The sequence below is a fragment of the Varanus komodoensis genome, unplaced genomic scaffold (genome assembly GCF_004798865.1).
Source record: "Varanus komodoensis strain SLA01 unplaced genomic scaffold, ASM479886v1 scaffold58, whole genome shotgun sequence".
Taxonomy (NCBI): domain Eukaryota; kingdom Metazoa; phylum Chordata; class Lepidosauria; order Squamata; family Varanidae; genus Varanus; species Varanus komodoensis.
In genome coordinates, this window is record NW_025336197.1 from 1,003,624 (window position 1) to 1,020,813 (window position 17,190).

Below are 17,190 nucleotides of genomic sequence, written 5' to 3' on the forward strand. Positions count from 1 at the left end.
AAAGGAACCAATCTCTCAATTAAAACACCTTAAGTTATCCCCACTGGGATGAGTATACAACAGCTATATTTTATGCTGTGATAGGACAGGCATCTTGATTATTGTGGGAAAGGCCACACAAGTCACTATTAAATATAAGTTTTTTATCCACTGAAGCTATAATCCTACTAAAGATGTTAAATCTCCACAACCTGTCACTAGTTCCTTTCTATTAAATGCCGAGAGAGAGAGATGGGCAGGAGATCACAAATTCAGCTAGCTGATCCCTCTTGCAACTACTTGGCAAGACCTCCAAGAGCAGCAACTTTATAACCTTCTAGTATTAAAGGGGAAAGCACTGGTCAGTGCTCAATTCTAAAAATACAGCATGATTTAAACCTGAAGGCAGTGTTAGAGGTTTTGCTGAAGGTTTATGAGTCTATGTAAACAGCATGTCTGCCATAAGAAGCAAAGAAGTCTGTAGAATCCTTGTCTAAAACTGTCCTGGCATTAAAGTTTGCTGTGCAAATATCACATAATACGAGAGACAGCTGAAATCTCCTATTTAGGAATTTATGGAACTTATATGTTTGCAGGCGTCAGAAAGTCCTTTTTATATAGCCCCAGTGCTTCACAGCACAATATTAATGCACTCTGTTTAAAAAGCAGCAATAAATTATATTTTTAATGCCTTACCCTGGCTTTCTTAAGATGCATACATTCTTGGCAAACAATCAATAAATAGGGTAATCATGAGCAGAGGCCAAAGAATTTGCTGAAGTGCTTTTTTTCCATTTTTAATAGATACAGATCTAACAATACGGACTGCTGTGCCTGTTCATTCTAAGATCAATATATTCTTTGTTTTCGCCAATCCAAGGAAAAAATAAATGATTGTATGATAAATGTTATGCATCAGAATGAAATGCCAGTGCCTTCTAACTTTGTGTGTTTAATTGTCTTGGCTGAATGTTGTACTTTGCTTAGCAAATGCAAGAAGAAATCTGAATTATAAACATGCAGCAATTATACTGAGTAAAGAAGTGTTAAAACAAATGCCAAATTATATACAGCATATCTAGATTTAAATTAACATGACTGCTGTGTATGATTCAAAAAGATCATGTATACTATTAATTCTATTTTAAAATAATCATAGTACAAACAGAGCCTCAGACACATACATACCACAATCAGTCACTGGATCTAAAACCGTATTTTTCTTGTGAGAATGTCTAATTACAGCAAACCAGTCACTGAACAATATGACACCCAAGTTGTTCATTTCTCAGTAATGAATTGTACTTAAGGAAACAAAGTGCGAAAAATGGTCATCATAAAAGAGTTTTCCACAAACACCAAAAAGCTTTGTATCGTTTTCTTAAAGCCAACTAGCAAATGTTTTAGAAATGCTATTGACCTTCCAATTTTGGACCCTTGTCAAGGGTAGAACTAAAAATCTGGCTGTTCCAAGAATACATTATTCATTCACATGCCATTAAAAAGTGTTTCGCTCAACACCCCATGCAGAATGAGTTTATTACAAGAGGTATCTTTGACTGGTAGAATTATTCAGTCTCAATAAGGCAGATAATCAAAAGTAAGGGTTCTTTTTTCCTATTTAAAAAAGACTCCACCCTGAAAAGCAAGATGCTCCACCCAAGCATGCAGTTCAATCTTCCAAGTGCCATTTCCATCAGAGTTAAGGATGAGATACTTGTAGAACAGAAATGTCATAGTGAAGAACATTATGCACAATTCTGGAAGTATGTTTCTTCTAAAACAGATTCAGAATTATTGTGTTACCTTTTCTAGTATGTGTTTTCATCAGGTGTCCAGAGTGTTTTAAAGGCACTCCTTGCATTTTAGTTCCTGTACTTCCAAGTCTTCCTCTTCCTAATGGGCTCCCATTCTGCTCCAAGCGGGCAATTTTGGCTGGTGGACCCTTCGGATCGCTTACATTGTTAGACATTTCTGAATGTTCTTTCCCCTGAGTTGTCTCGTTCAAATGATCCATACTCAGTCCCGCCTCTAAAGATCACCTGCCATGATTTAAAAAAAATATATATGTGTTGTATACGCGTGCGTAGTTTTATGTAGGCAGCTTTACACATGTACATAATACATCTGTATAGCATGTTCACATAATATTAAATGTATTTTAAAGAAAAGTACACTCAGGAAATGTGCTTCATTGTCAAACTATCCTACCATTTAGAAGTTTCTTAACCTAGCATATATACATTGTAAACAGGCTCTGTATCTTAGGAATCCATGAGTGAGAATAGTAGGTGTGAGTGTTTAGTAGCATTCACACAGTAGTATACCCACTGCTACAGATCTCTAATGTGTATGTTCTTGTGACAAATCCCTTACTGACTCAAAATATTTCAGTTTAATGTGGGGAAATCTTGCATTGTCTAATTCCTCAGAAAATAAAGAGGGAAGAATCTGAGCTAGGCATGCAACAGTTTAAACTAGTTATATGATCTTTCATGCACATGCATATCCTTTACAGATAAAAGTATAAAACCTCAGATATCTGACACTCTCTGGACATTTGTAACCCTAATTTATATATTAAAAGATTGATTAACTCTGGATTTGAAAAAATGTAGGTAAACTTTTTCCATGTCGTAAAGCTGAGTATGAAATGTTGGCTCAACTATGTCATCTTACGAATGTCATATGGAAGAAAATATGGAAGGCTTTTTAGACTATTACAGCTTTCTAGATATCAAATTAAAAACCTTTCAGCACCTATGGAATCTTTGTAACACATATCTGAGTATCAGAATAAATGTGAAAGCAAAGAATGAAGACACTTATAACTTCAACTTAGCATTGAAGTAGTATCCCTGCTTTTGAAAATGTAGCATTTTCACCATGAGATTTCCTTTTTCAAAAATAGTAATATTCTATGATACGCCATGCATGTTACATATAATCACAGAGTACTGTAACATTGACATACCAAAGAGAGACAGAGAGAGGAAAGAAACAAAGACAAGCTGTTGACTTTTGGAAAATGAGTGCTTTGGTTGTACTTTTATTCTGCAAGGATACTTACTTTACATTAGGTTCCATCCATTCTGACTAAGGTTTAACTGCAATGTCTTCTCTATTATATATGCAAGATGATAACTAAAAACAGGTGACTAGTCATTTATGAAGCAGTACTTGCATTATTAAGCATAAACCCTAATATATGAACTGGGTCGGGGGGATTACATAGAAAAGAAGCACTGCTCCTTTCACAATAGTTTTGATAGTATATATAATTTATCACATTTTCCCACCTCTGATGGAATCTTCATTTTGCTGGAGATGCTGTGTACTCCCCTTGTAATTTGTCTCTTGTTTAATCATACACTGCTTTGTCTTTCATAAAAAGCAATGTTAATCTGAAGGTTTAGAGCAACCTTAAGAATGCCAGCTGAATAACTATAAAGTTTAGAATATAATGGTTATTTATCCATACACTCCAGGGTGACATGCTGCGAACCAAAGGTTTACCGTTGATTGTGGTCCCATCTGTTTTTGGTTATGAGTCTCATTAACAATAAATATGCCTACTTTAATCACTTTTTTTAATCAAGATTATTCTTTTTCATTACATTAACTGCTGTTTAACCCAAAACTGCACATCTAAATTACTAACATCTACACTGCTTGGTGGTGCTTCACCAGAATACTTAGTCAGACACTCTAGTTTTTCACTTACTTCTCTCGAATTAGTGGATGGTCTGAAAACACCTTTAACAACAATGTCACCGTCACCCTTCCACAACTTCACCTGCTTCAAGATATGGACTAAACATGTGATATTCTAGATCAATAGTATCTCATGCCCAACAAACAGATAGCAATTTATTTTGTATATGATGACTAAAAGACGGAGCAGGTCATTTTAAATTGGACTTAAGAACACCCACCCACTTTACATCCTCTAGCTCAGTTGTCTTGTAAAAAGATTTATGTTGCAAAGCTGCACATAAAACACCTAATTTACTAATTTAAACTCCTATGCCCAAGGCTAAAGTTCATTAAACCCTCCCCCCTTCTCACATAGTAATGAGCAACAGTCAGCATGGTCTGCCTTTGACAGCTCCATGAAGTTAACTATTATCTCTGGAGATGACAAGGCCAAGAGCTTCTGCTGGTTTCAAGTTCCACCATTTGTTCCCTCTACAAGTTTTCAACATAAAAATTAGCTTCAAGGTACGATTTCGTAAGTGCACTACTAAGACAGGCAATAACATTGAAAGCATTTTCCGAGAGAAATTCTGTTGTCAAAGCAATGTTTCTGCAAGTAGAATGGAGTATTGTATCTTTAACACTTTGAGAGTTAGCCCCCTCCCCTTTCTTCTTTTTCCCCTCCCCCTCTCTCCAGATAAAACCCCTTAATCACATTTAAGAGAGGCTCTGTTCTTATCCATTCCATATGGCTGTCATAATCCAGGCCAAGCTTTCACTGTGACCTTTTAAAGAGACAAAGAAGCAAAACACTATCTAGAAACAGGAACACTGCAGTTTGAGGGAAATTTTATAAAAAGACCTGAAACTCACCACTTCAAAACTTGACAGCATATAAATAACAGAAACAAAGGAGACTTCCTTTGCAGACGATTTCTTGAAGAAGCAGCAGCAGCTCAAGACTGATGTTTTCTAACTCCTTTTTTTTAGAAAAAAAAACCATAAAAATGATGGAAACCTGAAGGATACTTCCTTCCTAAAATTCTATTTTTTCTAGGAAGAGGTGGGAGAAATGCATAAGCCAAACATAGTAGCCAATGGAGGAAGGCAGCAAGGGAAAAAAAGGTAATAATCAATGTACTAAAAATGCAGAGCTTCTAATAATGGGAAACTAGAGAGGTAAAAAATGTAACCAGACAGCAGAATAGTGACAGTAATAAGTTTCTTTTTAGAAAATAAAGAGTAATACTAACAAAAAGGTATGACCTGTCTAAGTCCGCATTCATTAAAAAAAGTGTAAATAAGAAAACGAAGTGGGGGGAGGGAGTGAAACAGCGTTTCTGATATTTTTAGAAGTAGAAAATCAATTGAGTTGGTCTCTTACAATTATTTTCTAATAAAACAGAGCACACGTACACAAAAAATACAGCTAAAGGCATGCCTTTCTCCCCCCAAAAAACTAATCCCAAAACTTTCTGCATAAAGCCTTCCCAGAAAAAAACATAAAACATAAAAGGCTACAGAAAAGTTACAAGTAAAGGCACTAAAATCAGTTTCACTATTGCCCTTGCTATTTATTAAAATAATAATGCAGAGAATCTCTCCTTTCTTATTTACCCGGAGAGACTGCGCTTGGGAGGAGGGGGGCAGAAGGAGACACAGTCACCACCAAAAGTAAATAAGATAAAATAATATAAAAACAATCACTTCACTTAGGAGAAAAGAATTAAACATAATAATATACTTCCGAAGAGTTAGGCAAAATGAACGTCGGGGGAAGAAGATGAAGGGGGTGGGGTGGGAAGAAGGGTAATCAGGTTACCAAAAAATAATAATAAAATTAATCCTGTGAGCTTTCAAATTCTTGTTGTCCCTCGGTTGGCTATTATTGTTATTTAGGCCGGTTTGGTGGTTGTTGCTGGATGTTACAGGGCTGTGAATGTGAGTGTGTGTCCCCCGGACGTAGCTTGCTTTGCTCGCGCTCGCTCTCTCTCCCTCTCGCTCGCTCTCTCTGTCCCCATTAAATTATTAGTTGACTCATCACTCCTCCTCCTGCTGCTGCCGCCGCCGTCCCTTGCTCCTGCTCCTTCCTCTCCGCTATTGCTTTCTGCCGCCGCCGCCGCCGCCGCCGCCGCTTCTTCCTCCTCCTCCTCCTCCTCCTCATTTTAATACAAAATAACACCGAGGGCCACCGGCTTTAAAAAAAAATGTATACAGCCCAAGACAGGAGGAGAACGTAGCCTCCCCGCTGCTGCCTGGAGCTCTTCCCCGGCGGCCCCGGATCATCCGACGCGTCCTGGGAGGGAGAGACAGAGACAAGCAGGAGGAGGAGGTGGCGGCGGCGGCGGAGTAAACCGAGGGGGGGGGGGGGGGAAGAAAGGGCATCTAGAAGGGGTGGAAATAGGAATTGGATTAAAAAGGGGGCTGGAGGGTTAAGGCTGAAGGGGGAGGGGGTTAAAACAAGAAAGCCGGGGGTGGGGGAGTGAGGCGAAGGGAGGGGAAAAGAGGGAGCCGAGGGGTGTGCGATTTCCGGCACAGGGCGCGCAAGAATTTGTAATCAGCTTGATTAGTGTGAGGCGGCTGTGCATTTATTACACACAATACCCAGAATAACAGGGAGCAATGCAAGAGGGATGTCGCTGGCAGCAGCACAAGGCAGACGATTAACGAGTGCAGACTGGACTGCCGAGAGGGACAGGCCAAGCAGGAGCGGCAGGAGCGGAGGCCACCTTCCCTGTGCCGCGAGAGGGGCGCCCAAGGGGTGGAGAGGCGGCGAAGGGGCGCAAAGGGAGAAACCAAGCGACAGGACGAGGCGCACGCGCCTAAGTCCTACAAGCCGTATCATAAATGCATGCATATTCTTCACACCCTCGTGGCAGTAGCCACGACCTAAATGGGAGAGGGCAAAGGCGCACCACCAGCATAAGATGCCAAAGGCAACTCCCATGCCGGCGTCTCTTGGCACTCCCGGGGGGCAGGGGGGGTAGCGCACCCAACAGACTTGGAAACAAAGTAGCAATCGAAAGAACGTGGGCATCTGCGCAGGCAGCAAAATCTACAGAGACGGGAACTGAGAGCAGGTGCACACAACGCATAGGAGCATATGGCTGGCAGTCATGGTTCCATAGCGAGGGAGAAATAGGATGGAGTGCGCTTGTATAATACTCTGCTGGGAAGGGGCATACCTTAGAGGAGTGCGAAAAAGTAGCAGGATGTGTCTATCTCCGTGAGTACATCTGCAATCCACAAGCTATTTTGCTGTCCCAGTCTCACCTGGCAGTAGACACAACCCTTGACAGGCAGCAAATGGAAATGCTGCCGGTTTTAGCACTCATGTGCATTACACTGTACTTGCATGAAAGTATTTGTACAAGGAACAGGTTGAACTCATCATCATCATGCTGTTTGTGGGAACATGCCACTAACAAACAATATCACCAGGGAAGATTGCTTCCATCTTTAGGGGATTTTATTGTCCTGTCAGTATTTGACACTACTGGGACACAAGTCTAGTACTTTCTGGCTAGCACTGTAAACAAGGATTATTCCAAAAATACACATCCCTGTAAGCGACTATCCTAGAAGCAGATTCTAAGTTCAAGAAACCTAGCAATAGCAGGATTTCCAGCGGAACCTTTAGCCTTCATCTAAGCATGTTTATTTGGATGTACAAAGGGTCTTGCTTCCCAATTGGTGCTTACATTCGAAGATGTCATTGTACTATACTTTAAAAAAGAGGGCTGGGTTCTTACAAACCCCAGGTGTTAAGATCTCTGGCACAGTGGTTGTTTAGGCCACAATGACGGTACTTCAGTCTACCAAATTCTTCATATACTTTCATGTTTGTTTTGCACTGAGGGGAAGTTTAAAGGGAAGAAAGAGCAGGCATAAGAAACATCTTCAAAGATGGAAGAATATTACTAAAGTAGGATCCTTGCTAACCATTCTCAGTACTGCATTCATCCAACACAGAAAGAAGACTAAATACTGTTCTTCTTGCAGGGAACTATTGGGAATGATAAATAGTACAAAGAGAGCAAGAGACTGGGCAGAATAACCTAGACAAGTACTTAGGCCTGGGTTTATGTGAATACAGCCACAAAATGAATAAGTCCACATTATTACTTTTAACATATTAAAGATTTGTAGACTGTTGAGTCCTGGGCAGAATGTCCTGTAGTATACCTTTTACATTTGGTGGAAGGAGGGCTGATACATCAGGACAGCAAAATAATGCTGGTGGTAAATTATTTATTTGCAACTCTAATAATTATAAATATGAGCACTATGATGCACAAGCTGTACCAGTTAGAGAAGTAAACAACACTGGCAGCTTGAAAGAAACAAGTCTGCGCAAGCTAAGAGGATAGGCACATATTTACTGAAAGAGCCAAAAAATGTAAAAGTTCAAAAACATGCTGATTGGGATCCAGAGACCAGTTAAGCTAGATAGTCTTTCATCTTATTCTGGATCTTTAATCCAACTACAGTGGCGTAATTGGTTTCTGGGTAAATATTAACCTGTGTATGTAACATTTGGGTTACCTCAAATGCAAATGTATTTTTAAGAGAAACTGATACGCTGTCATATAAACTTACGTTTTTTAATAGGTAACAGAGAGATAATTTTTCATAACATGCAAGATGAAAAATGCAGCATTTTAAACTTTGAACAAAGAAAGAATACAAATTAGTAAATGCTCAGAAAAACAAGTGTTTTAGACATACACACCTTACTAGAACACCAAAACAAAGCATCAAAGATACACAGAGAAATATAGGCTGACATCTACTGAAGTAAACACAAACACCATAGAGTGTGTGCAGAAAATGGTAATGGGGTGAAATGCATAAAATATTTATAACAGTCAGCAATGCACAGAATAGATTATTGTGTTAGAAATAAAGAGCATGGTGCTTGAAATATAACAGTATTATACAACAGTTATTTGAAGGAGTACAGCTGAAGGTAGAATAAGTTAACATTCAGCTTGTCTGTGTATGCACATGCAGACATACAAAAACTGAGAATAAGAATGGCCAGTATTATAATTCCTATCTACATATCTGTGGTGCAATGACTCTTGGATACTGTGTAAAGTTGTGGTCACTGGATGTCAAAAGAGATTTGATAGAGTTAAAAAGTCACTGAAAAGAACCACCAAGATAATCAAGGGGCTGAATCAACTCTACCTTGAAGAAAGGTTAAAATGTCTGGGGCTACTTAGCTTAGAAAATAAAGGAAGAAAGGAGGGTATATAAAATTGTTCATTTTCTAGAGACAGTAATAGAACCCAGGCTAATCCAATGAAGCTGAATGGTGGGAAATTCAGGATAAGAAAGAAGGATTTCTTTACATATCATGTACAAACTATGCAACTTTTCTCAAAATTGCCACCAAGTTGGATGACGCTGAAAAGAGGTTAGACAAATTCATAGGAGATAACACTATCAATGGCAATTGGTCATATATCAGATGCAGTATGCCCTTGTACACTGCTTGCTGAGAAATCAAGCTGCAGGGAGCTGTTCCCCTGATGTCCTGGTTGTGAGCTTCACATGGGTATCTGATTAGTTATTCTTTGAGCAGAGTACTGCACTAGGTAGGGCTTTGGTTTGATCCAGCATAGCATTTCTTATCTGAAATTTATTAAGAAAGCAAGAGCCATGCTGGGTCAGACCAAGCTCCATCTTATCCAGTATTCTGTTCAAACAGTATCCAACCTGCTGTCTGAAGGAAGCCCATAAGTAGGTCATGAGTGCAACAGTACCCTCCTACCTATGTATGTATGTATTTATTAAATTTCTAGTCCATCCATTAGCCAAATGACCGTTGGACAGCTTACACCAGTTGTTCTCCAACAACTGATGTACATAGGCCTACTGCCTCTGATACTGGATGTTGCATATAACCAGCAGTTTACTAGCCGTTGACAGCTTTCTCCAGGGATTTGTCCAAACCCCTTTTAAAGCTATCCAAATTGGTGACCATCGCTACATCTTGTGGTTCTACGTACTGTGGATTCCAGATATGTTACCTTTCCTGAATCAGTCTCCAATGATCCAAGGGATGACTTAGTATCCTGGTATGATAGGAGAGAAAGAAAAATATCTCCCTATCCATTTTTCACACCAGGCATGACTCCCTTTTCTTGCCTCTTTTCTAAGCTAAACAACTAAGATTTTGTACACTTTTCTCATAGGGGAGCTGTTCTGGACCTTTGATCATTTTGGTTGCCCCTTTCTACCCTTATTCCAACTATGTAATATCCCTTTTTAAGTACAGGGGCTTTAGAAAGTACAGTACACACAGCATTCCAAGTGTGGTTGCAGCATGTAAGAACAGTATGATGCACATATTACAAATGATGGTCTGTGTAAGACTCATCCTCAAGCTTGCAGCTTTTAAGCTATTTAATTTGAAACAATCCCATGGAAGTTAAAAGCCTGCAGCGTAGTTGAACCTAGATTCTGGCTAGATTTTCTCAATTACTCTCACTGGTTCATCTTCTCATTTTACTGAAACCTATCAAAGGTGGTTTCTTGGGTTGGATAACAATCTACCCCACAACTTTACAGTAGCCCATAGTTTCTGAATGGTTTGTTTCCCACTACAAAAGGCATTTTCCCTGAGTTTGGAAAACACACGAAGACTTACCAGCAAAGGTAATTATGCAAATCTGGCCGCCATATAACTGGTATGTACAGAGTGAACTTTCAGAGCATGGACAAATGTAATGCTCTATTTACTTAGAAGTAAAAAATCAAGAATATTGTATATCATTATGTATGCACTAACTAAATAGCCATCATGATAGTGTCTGTGTGCTTGTGTGTGTCTGTGTGTATGCATGTGTGTAGAAAGAGAGGTAGAAAAGGAGTACAAATCTTCTGTGATACATATTAATTGCACCCAAATTTCAAGGATGGAGCACAGGTTTAGCTCTCTCTGCAAAATCTGAATATGACACTTTACTTTTCTCATTCCATTTATGTAGGAGAAAATAAACAGAAATATTGGGAGAATGGTTGGAGGGTCTGGGACATTAGCCACTGAAAAATCAAATATGTCTCTATTTGTATTGCTCTATTTGCACATGCCAGATTTCTGCCTGGTCATTCTGTATTCTAGAGCAGGGGGAAACTTGTATTGTCAAGTTGTCCAGTTGTTATTGAACAGCAGCTTTCAACAGCCACAGGTAAGCACAGCCAATAGTGAAGAATGGCAGGAGTTGCAGTCTACCATTTAGAGAGCCACATTATTCACCTCTGCTCTAGAGCATGGTGAGCAGGCTGGCTTATATATTACATATTAGGGATGTGCAGATTTTGTTAAATCCCCTACATCTGTGTTTTGTAGAATGCCAGGCAGCTTTCATTCTGTCAGCCAGTCATTCATAGAATCTGATTTTTTTTTCCATTTTCCAAAAAAAAAAAAAATTCCTGAAAAATTATACCCCCCAAAGGAGTGACCTGCCCCCATACACAAATCTTTCCAGAGTGCACATTTTTATGATTTCAACTATGAAAGGAAAAGAAGCTTCAAAACATTTTTGTATTTTCCCTAAAACTACATTTGGACAAAATTCTGGAAAGTAAAAAACCAGTCTGCAAGTGCAGAGTTTCCTTAGGAAAACCCAGTCCACTGCAGAATACAAGGGTCAGAGTTCGAGAAATCCAAACACATTTGCAGATTTCTCTGGCATACCTGTTACATACACGCATGTAAGCCTGAACTCCCAATGTCACCAATGAACACACACCTAATATCACCAAATCTGACATTACCAGCTTCAAGTTTGCCTACTCATAATATTTTAATACATTGTGAATTATCATTTTCTTAAAAGTTTTACTATGGCTCAGAATATAAAACAAGATCTTATACATGCAGAAATAGAATGAGGTTTTAGTTTAAATTTATTTTTGGTCCTAGACAATAATAACATCTTAGACAAAGTCCAACAAACATCTCCAAAGGGATGATTTTTAAGACTCTAGGAAACCATGGGCAAACCTCTGAAAACTCTGGTGCCTTGGGAACAAAGAAGTTCTATAATCTCCAAGTTTATCTGATCAAGCATGGGGAAGCTCCCTGACCCAGATGAAAGAGAGTTTACAAATAAGTTCTTTATGGATTTTCTGTAAGATTTTCCCCCCTGCCCTGTCCCATTTTTCTTCTGTTTTCCTGATTTCTTTAAGTTATGGTTAGGTCATATTCCTCCCAGAATCCACAGTGGTAAATGCAAATTAGATCATTTAATTTTTAGAGCAGTAGTAAAACTCAGATCATGAAGTGTATGTCTTAATAGAGTACATCAAATACCAGCAAGAATCAAGAAAAATGTACATATGATACAGTTGCATTGAGTATACATACTTGAATAAGCCATCCACTATGGACTAGTTCAATATAAGGTTTGCAGAATGTGACCATCATAATCCTCAGAATAAGGGCCATTGAATTCAAGATCTCCTTCTGAGTAAACATGTCTAAGACTGCACTGTTATTAGTGTGTTTATGGGCAATATAACCACCAGTATTTTTGTTCACCTATAAACAATCAGGTTTTAATCAAGATAGTCCTTATTTACATTAAATGTGGGAAATCATTGGCATGCTAAATGTGCCAGTGTTATATTCATAACTATGACAGAAAAGTCACACTCTGACCTAATTTTGAAATGTGCACATTTTAATGGAAAAAATGTAAAGGCTTCAGGAATATTTGTTGGTAAGAGCCAAAATCAGACACAGATCCCTGAAATGGGTTTATGGAACCAATAGTCCAATACACTCTGATAATAAAACTTTTCCATTAAAGACTAGCCTTACAAGTTATGTTACAAAATAAATAATCAGATTAGTACCTATGGCACTGCCTGAGAAGGACCACTGCATTTTATGTAGCAAGAGGGCCAGCTGGGATGCCGAAAAACCCAATCAGCAAAGCATTGCCTGAAGAAATTTTCAGTTACCATAGACTCCACTATATTGTTACTTATCTGTGTATCTTAATACCAGGTACTATTAGTACAAAATAAAGATCTGGGGCCTGCCCCTGACTGCCATCTCCAAGAGTGGCTCAGTTGGTAGCAACTAGGAGAAGGGTCTTTTCAGTGGTGGCCACCAGTTATAGTGGCCCAGTGAGACCTGCCTTTACTATCCTTTCAGCTGGATGGACCTCTAGTGCAGAGCATTCAATTAGTCTGTTAAGGCTTGTTAGTTGCTAAAGAGATTTTAAGATTTTTCTTCAAGTTATTGTAATTTTTAAATCCATTTAAGATTGGTTTTAAACTTTGTATTGCAAGCTTTCTTATGATGTTTTAATATGGTGCATTTTATATTGTATTTTTATATGATGTTGTAAAACAGAAATACATACATACAATAGTGTAATTAGTACAATAATATGCACTATAGTACTATTGATATGGTACCAATCCACTATACTGAAACCTACCAGTTGCTCCAAATTAGGCTGTAATTTGTGCACTCTGACTAGCTGAAACTCTCTAGCATTTCAGACAGAAGTCTGAAGATGCTAGCCCATGGAGATCCCAGTGACTGAACCTGAGACATTGTGTATACAACGCATGTGTTCTAACACAGAGCCAGCCTACCTCAAGTCTCTATGCATCTGTGCAAAGCTTTAGCTTCAATTTTGAAAGCAAGCTTCTATCCTACTAGTATGTTATATGTTTCAGAAATCTCAAGATCTTCCACATACAGATCACACTGAGTTTGTATTAAACTGTGTTCTCTTCATTAAACTTAAGTACTTTAATACATGTAAAGCATTAATTGATTATCAACTTAGGATGTTGTCTCAGAAGCATCAGATATCCAAATATGCCATGGTATTCATATTCTGCAGTTGAATGCATCAGTCAGGGTTACAAATATGCAAAATTCAAGTAGGGATTTCACCATTGATTAAATATTGGACGAACTCTCCCTTTATCCTTGTAATATCTTCTGAAAACATTTTAATCAGCACATACTGATAGATTATTAAATTAACTTCAAAGCTAAAGTCAAGTTACTGATGTTACATGTTTTTGCAAAATTATATTAATGTTTGTACTACCTGATAACTAGTTTATTAATGTCACTATGCCCATATAGTCAACTTCAAATTAGCGACAATTATCATTATCCCACAATATTAGTGTGGTTTCACTACTTTAAATACAAATCCTGTGGAAGGATCATTATTTTTTTTTTCTCCCCAAAGCAGGACGGGGGATATCCGCATAGGAGATTAGATGAGGCTGGGGACTTAGGGGCACAGATTAGAGTCACCCCCCTTGAAGTCGAGGGGCTCCTCAGGGCATTGGACATTACAAATGCGCCAGGCCCTGATGGGTTACAACTGAGTGTACTTAGAGAGTTGGCAGGGGTTCTCTCACACCCGCTGGCCTCCATTTTTGAGACCTCGTGGAGAACGGGTGAAGTTCCAGAGGGCTGGAGGGTGGCATCAGTGGTCCCAATTTTCAAAAAGGGTAGTAGAAAGAACATGGGGAATTATAGACCGGTTAGCCTTACGTCCATTGTAGGAAAACCAATGGAAAGGCTCATAATAGAGAGAGATCTAGTGATGCTAGATAGGAAAGGGAGGCTGACAGCCACACAACACAGCTTCCGCAAAAACAGGTCCTGCCAGACAAACCTTATGGAATTCTATGACAAGGTTTCGCGATGGCTGGATGGAGGGGATGCAGTGGATGTGGTATACCTGGATTTCAGCAAGGCCTTTGACAAAGTGCCCCATGATATCCTGGTGGAGAAACTGAGGAGTTTTGGGATACACCAAAGCACTGTCCGGTGGATTAGGGCATGGTTGACTGACCGAAAGCAGAAGGTAACCATTAGCGGGGAATCATCGGGATGGCGGCCAGTGACAAGCGGGGTCCCCCAGGGCTCTGTCCTGGGGCCGATCCTGTTTAATCTTTTCATTAACGACATGGGAGAAGGGGTGAACAGTCTGCTGATCAAATTCGCAGATGACACTAAAACTGGAGCGGTGGCCACAACCTAGGAGCAGGTACTCCAGATCCAAAAGGATCTGGACAGACTATGGAAGTGGGCAGGAGACAACAGGATGGCGTTCAGTGTGGATAAGTGCAAGGTCTTGCACTTGGGGCATAGGAATAGCTGTCATAAGTACAGGTTAGGTGATAAGTGGCTGGAGAGCAGCACTTGTGAAAGGGGCCTCAGGGTACTGGTTGACTGCAGGCTAAACATGAGTCAGCAGTGTGATGCTGTGATCAAGAGGGCGAACGCCACCCTTGGTTGCATAGCCAGAAGTGTGGCTTCTAGATCAAGAGAGGTATTACTACCACTCTACACGACTCTGGTGTGCCCGCAACTGGAGTATTGTGTTCAGTTTTGGGCCCCTCATTACAGAAAGGATATAGCCAGGTTGGAGTCAGTGCAGCGTAGAGCCACAAGGTTGGTGGCCGGTTTGCAGGGGATGCCGTATGAGGCGAGACTGAGGGAACTGGGTCTCTTCAGCCTGGAGAAGAGGAGACTCAGAGGGGATATGTTGGCGACATACAGGTATGTGAGGGGATGTCACATGGAGATGGGTAGAGACCTGTTCTCCCCTGCAGAGGAAGGCAGAACGTGCTCCAATTGAGCAAAGCTCAGGGAGCCAAGGTTCCATTTGAATGCCAGGAAGCATTTCCTGACAGTCAGAACCCCGAGGGTGTGGAATGGGCTTCCACGAGAGGTTGTTGAGGCCCCATCGGTGCAGGTGTTCAAGGATAGGCTGGACGTCCACATGGTGAGCATGTCGTGAGCGGAGCCGGCTGGTGCCGGAGGTCAGACTAGATGGCCCAGGAGACCCCTTCTGACTCGCTCTGTTTCTATGTTTCTATGCTTCTAAATATATTAGTTCAATAGGAGAATGTGGATCATGTCTCACAAAAAACAGATTACTGATAAAAATAGACGGATTTTTAGAAATTCATTATCCTCAATTTATAAGTTATCAAAAGCGTGCCAATTAAGATTTTTTTACAATGAGGAAATCTTAAAGTGTATCAGACTGGACCAGTAACCAATAGCTCCATGTGATAGGTTGCAATTGATCAGTTGGGACATACGAGTGATGAGCACAGGCAGAACCTTGTTTAAAATAACACCCAACAGCTTTGGAGAGATATATGCGATTCGGATAATCAAAAGATACTAACCAAAAGTCATACAGCAGGCTGATTTTGTTTTTGAAGTAACAGGACCCCATACCATATCAAACTAATTCTCAAACCACAATCATTTTGGGGAAAAAAATGAACAGCTTGACATATTACATGCGACACTTACACAAGGAATGTAAATCCAAATACTCCTTAGGGACACATAACTAGTTGTCGCCCCTCCTTTTTTGGGATAGAAGGATAATAAATCACTTTGACTTCATTCCTGTGAATAGCTTGGTTGCTTAAATCCCACTGAAATCAGTATAATTTAAGCAGTTTAAATGTGTATAGGACTGAAGCCTTGGAAGTTACACTACTTCTCCATTCTGCGTTGCTTCACAACAAACTTCAGCCTTATATACAATTCAAAATATTATGTCAAATATGTAGGAAGTCATTTCTAGTTAGCCCAGCTCGTTGAGACTTTTGAGCTTATATCAGGCTTACAAACACTGAATGCATGCATGTAATGATTTTGTGATAGTGGCGAGGTTACAATCTATTAAAGCATAATTTTCTTTGTGTTGGCATAACCACTTATCTTAACTGCCCCCAGCAGTCTCTGCTTAATTTTTCACAGGGTCCTCCCCATGCCTCTTCAGTCCCCTACACCACAATCTACCCCATTCAGTAGCACAACTCCACTCACTGTGTAGTATTTCGAGGACGCTAGAGAAGAGGGTGTTCTCTTCCACCATCCCCATTACAAATACCTAAACAAAGGTCAGCCCAATGCAAATTAGGCAGATAAATGTAGGTATTCACTCAAGGAACTATTTAAGCGGGAGTTTTTCCCTAAATCATTTTTCAAGATGTCTGGCTGGTCCACAATAACAACCCAAGGGTTGTTTAAACCATAGGCTGACAGACGTAAGTGGGAGTGCTTGTCCAGTATATACCAACCCGAGTATGTTCATTACTTCTGCTATCAAACAACAACCTATGATTCCCCCCATTTAGATTATATCAGAACCTAGACACTTTGGGTTGCTTAGGGATAAATAACCCAGCTTTAACCCAAGATTTATTGGAAAGTCAACTCTAGATTATTTAACCCCTTAGCAGCCCAGAGTGACCATGTTCGGATGTCATGCTAACAACCCATGAATAAGTTGATGGGAGGTTGTTAATTGAAAACAAAAGTGATGAACATGCCAGAAGCAGTGTGCTCCTGCCTGCTAGAGTTCAACAATTAATGGCCTAAATAATCCATAAATTGCTCTGAACTGCAAATCAGGAGTTCTCAAAACATTTTCATGCGGCTGATCACATTATATAAAATAGATTGCAGTATGGACACCACCCTTT

The 17,190-nt window shown here is 39.8% G+C and overlaps 1 protein-coding gene across 8 annotated transcripts in view; it reads right to left on the bottom strand.

Moving 5' to 3' along the window:
• The window catches only part of SATB1 (SATB homeobox 1), a 129,504-nt gene that overhangs the window by 93,822 nt on the left and 18,492 nt on the right, over nt 1–17,190 (bottom strand). For 2 of the 8 annotated variants that reach the window (XM_044449393.1, XM_044449391.1), the window contains exons 1-2: nt 4,549–5,957; nt 1,786–2,021 (exon numbers count right to left, since the gene is read on the bottom strand). The exons of 1 other annotated variant lie outside the window; for it this stretch is intronic. In XM_044449393.1, coding sequence (XP_044305328.1) covers nt 1,786–1,996 — 211 coding nt within the window. In that variant the 5' untranslated portion in view covers nt 1,997–2,021; nt 4,549–5,957. Of the gene's footprint in view, nt 1–1,785; nt 2,022–4,548; nt 5,959–17,190 lie in introns of those variants that run through there. 5 more of the 8 variants (XM_044449395.1, XM_044449394.1, XM_044449398.1 and 2 more) reach the window with 4 other exon arrangements.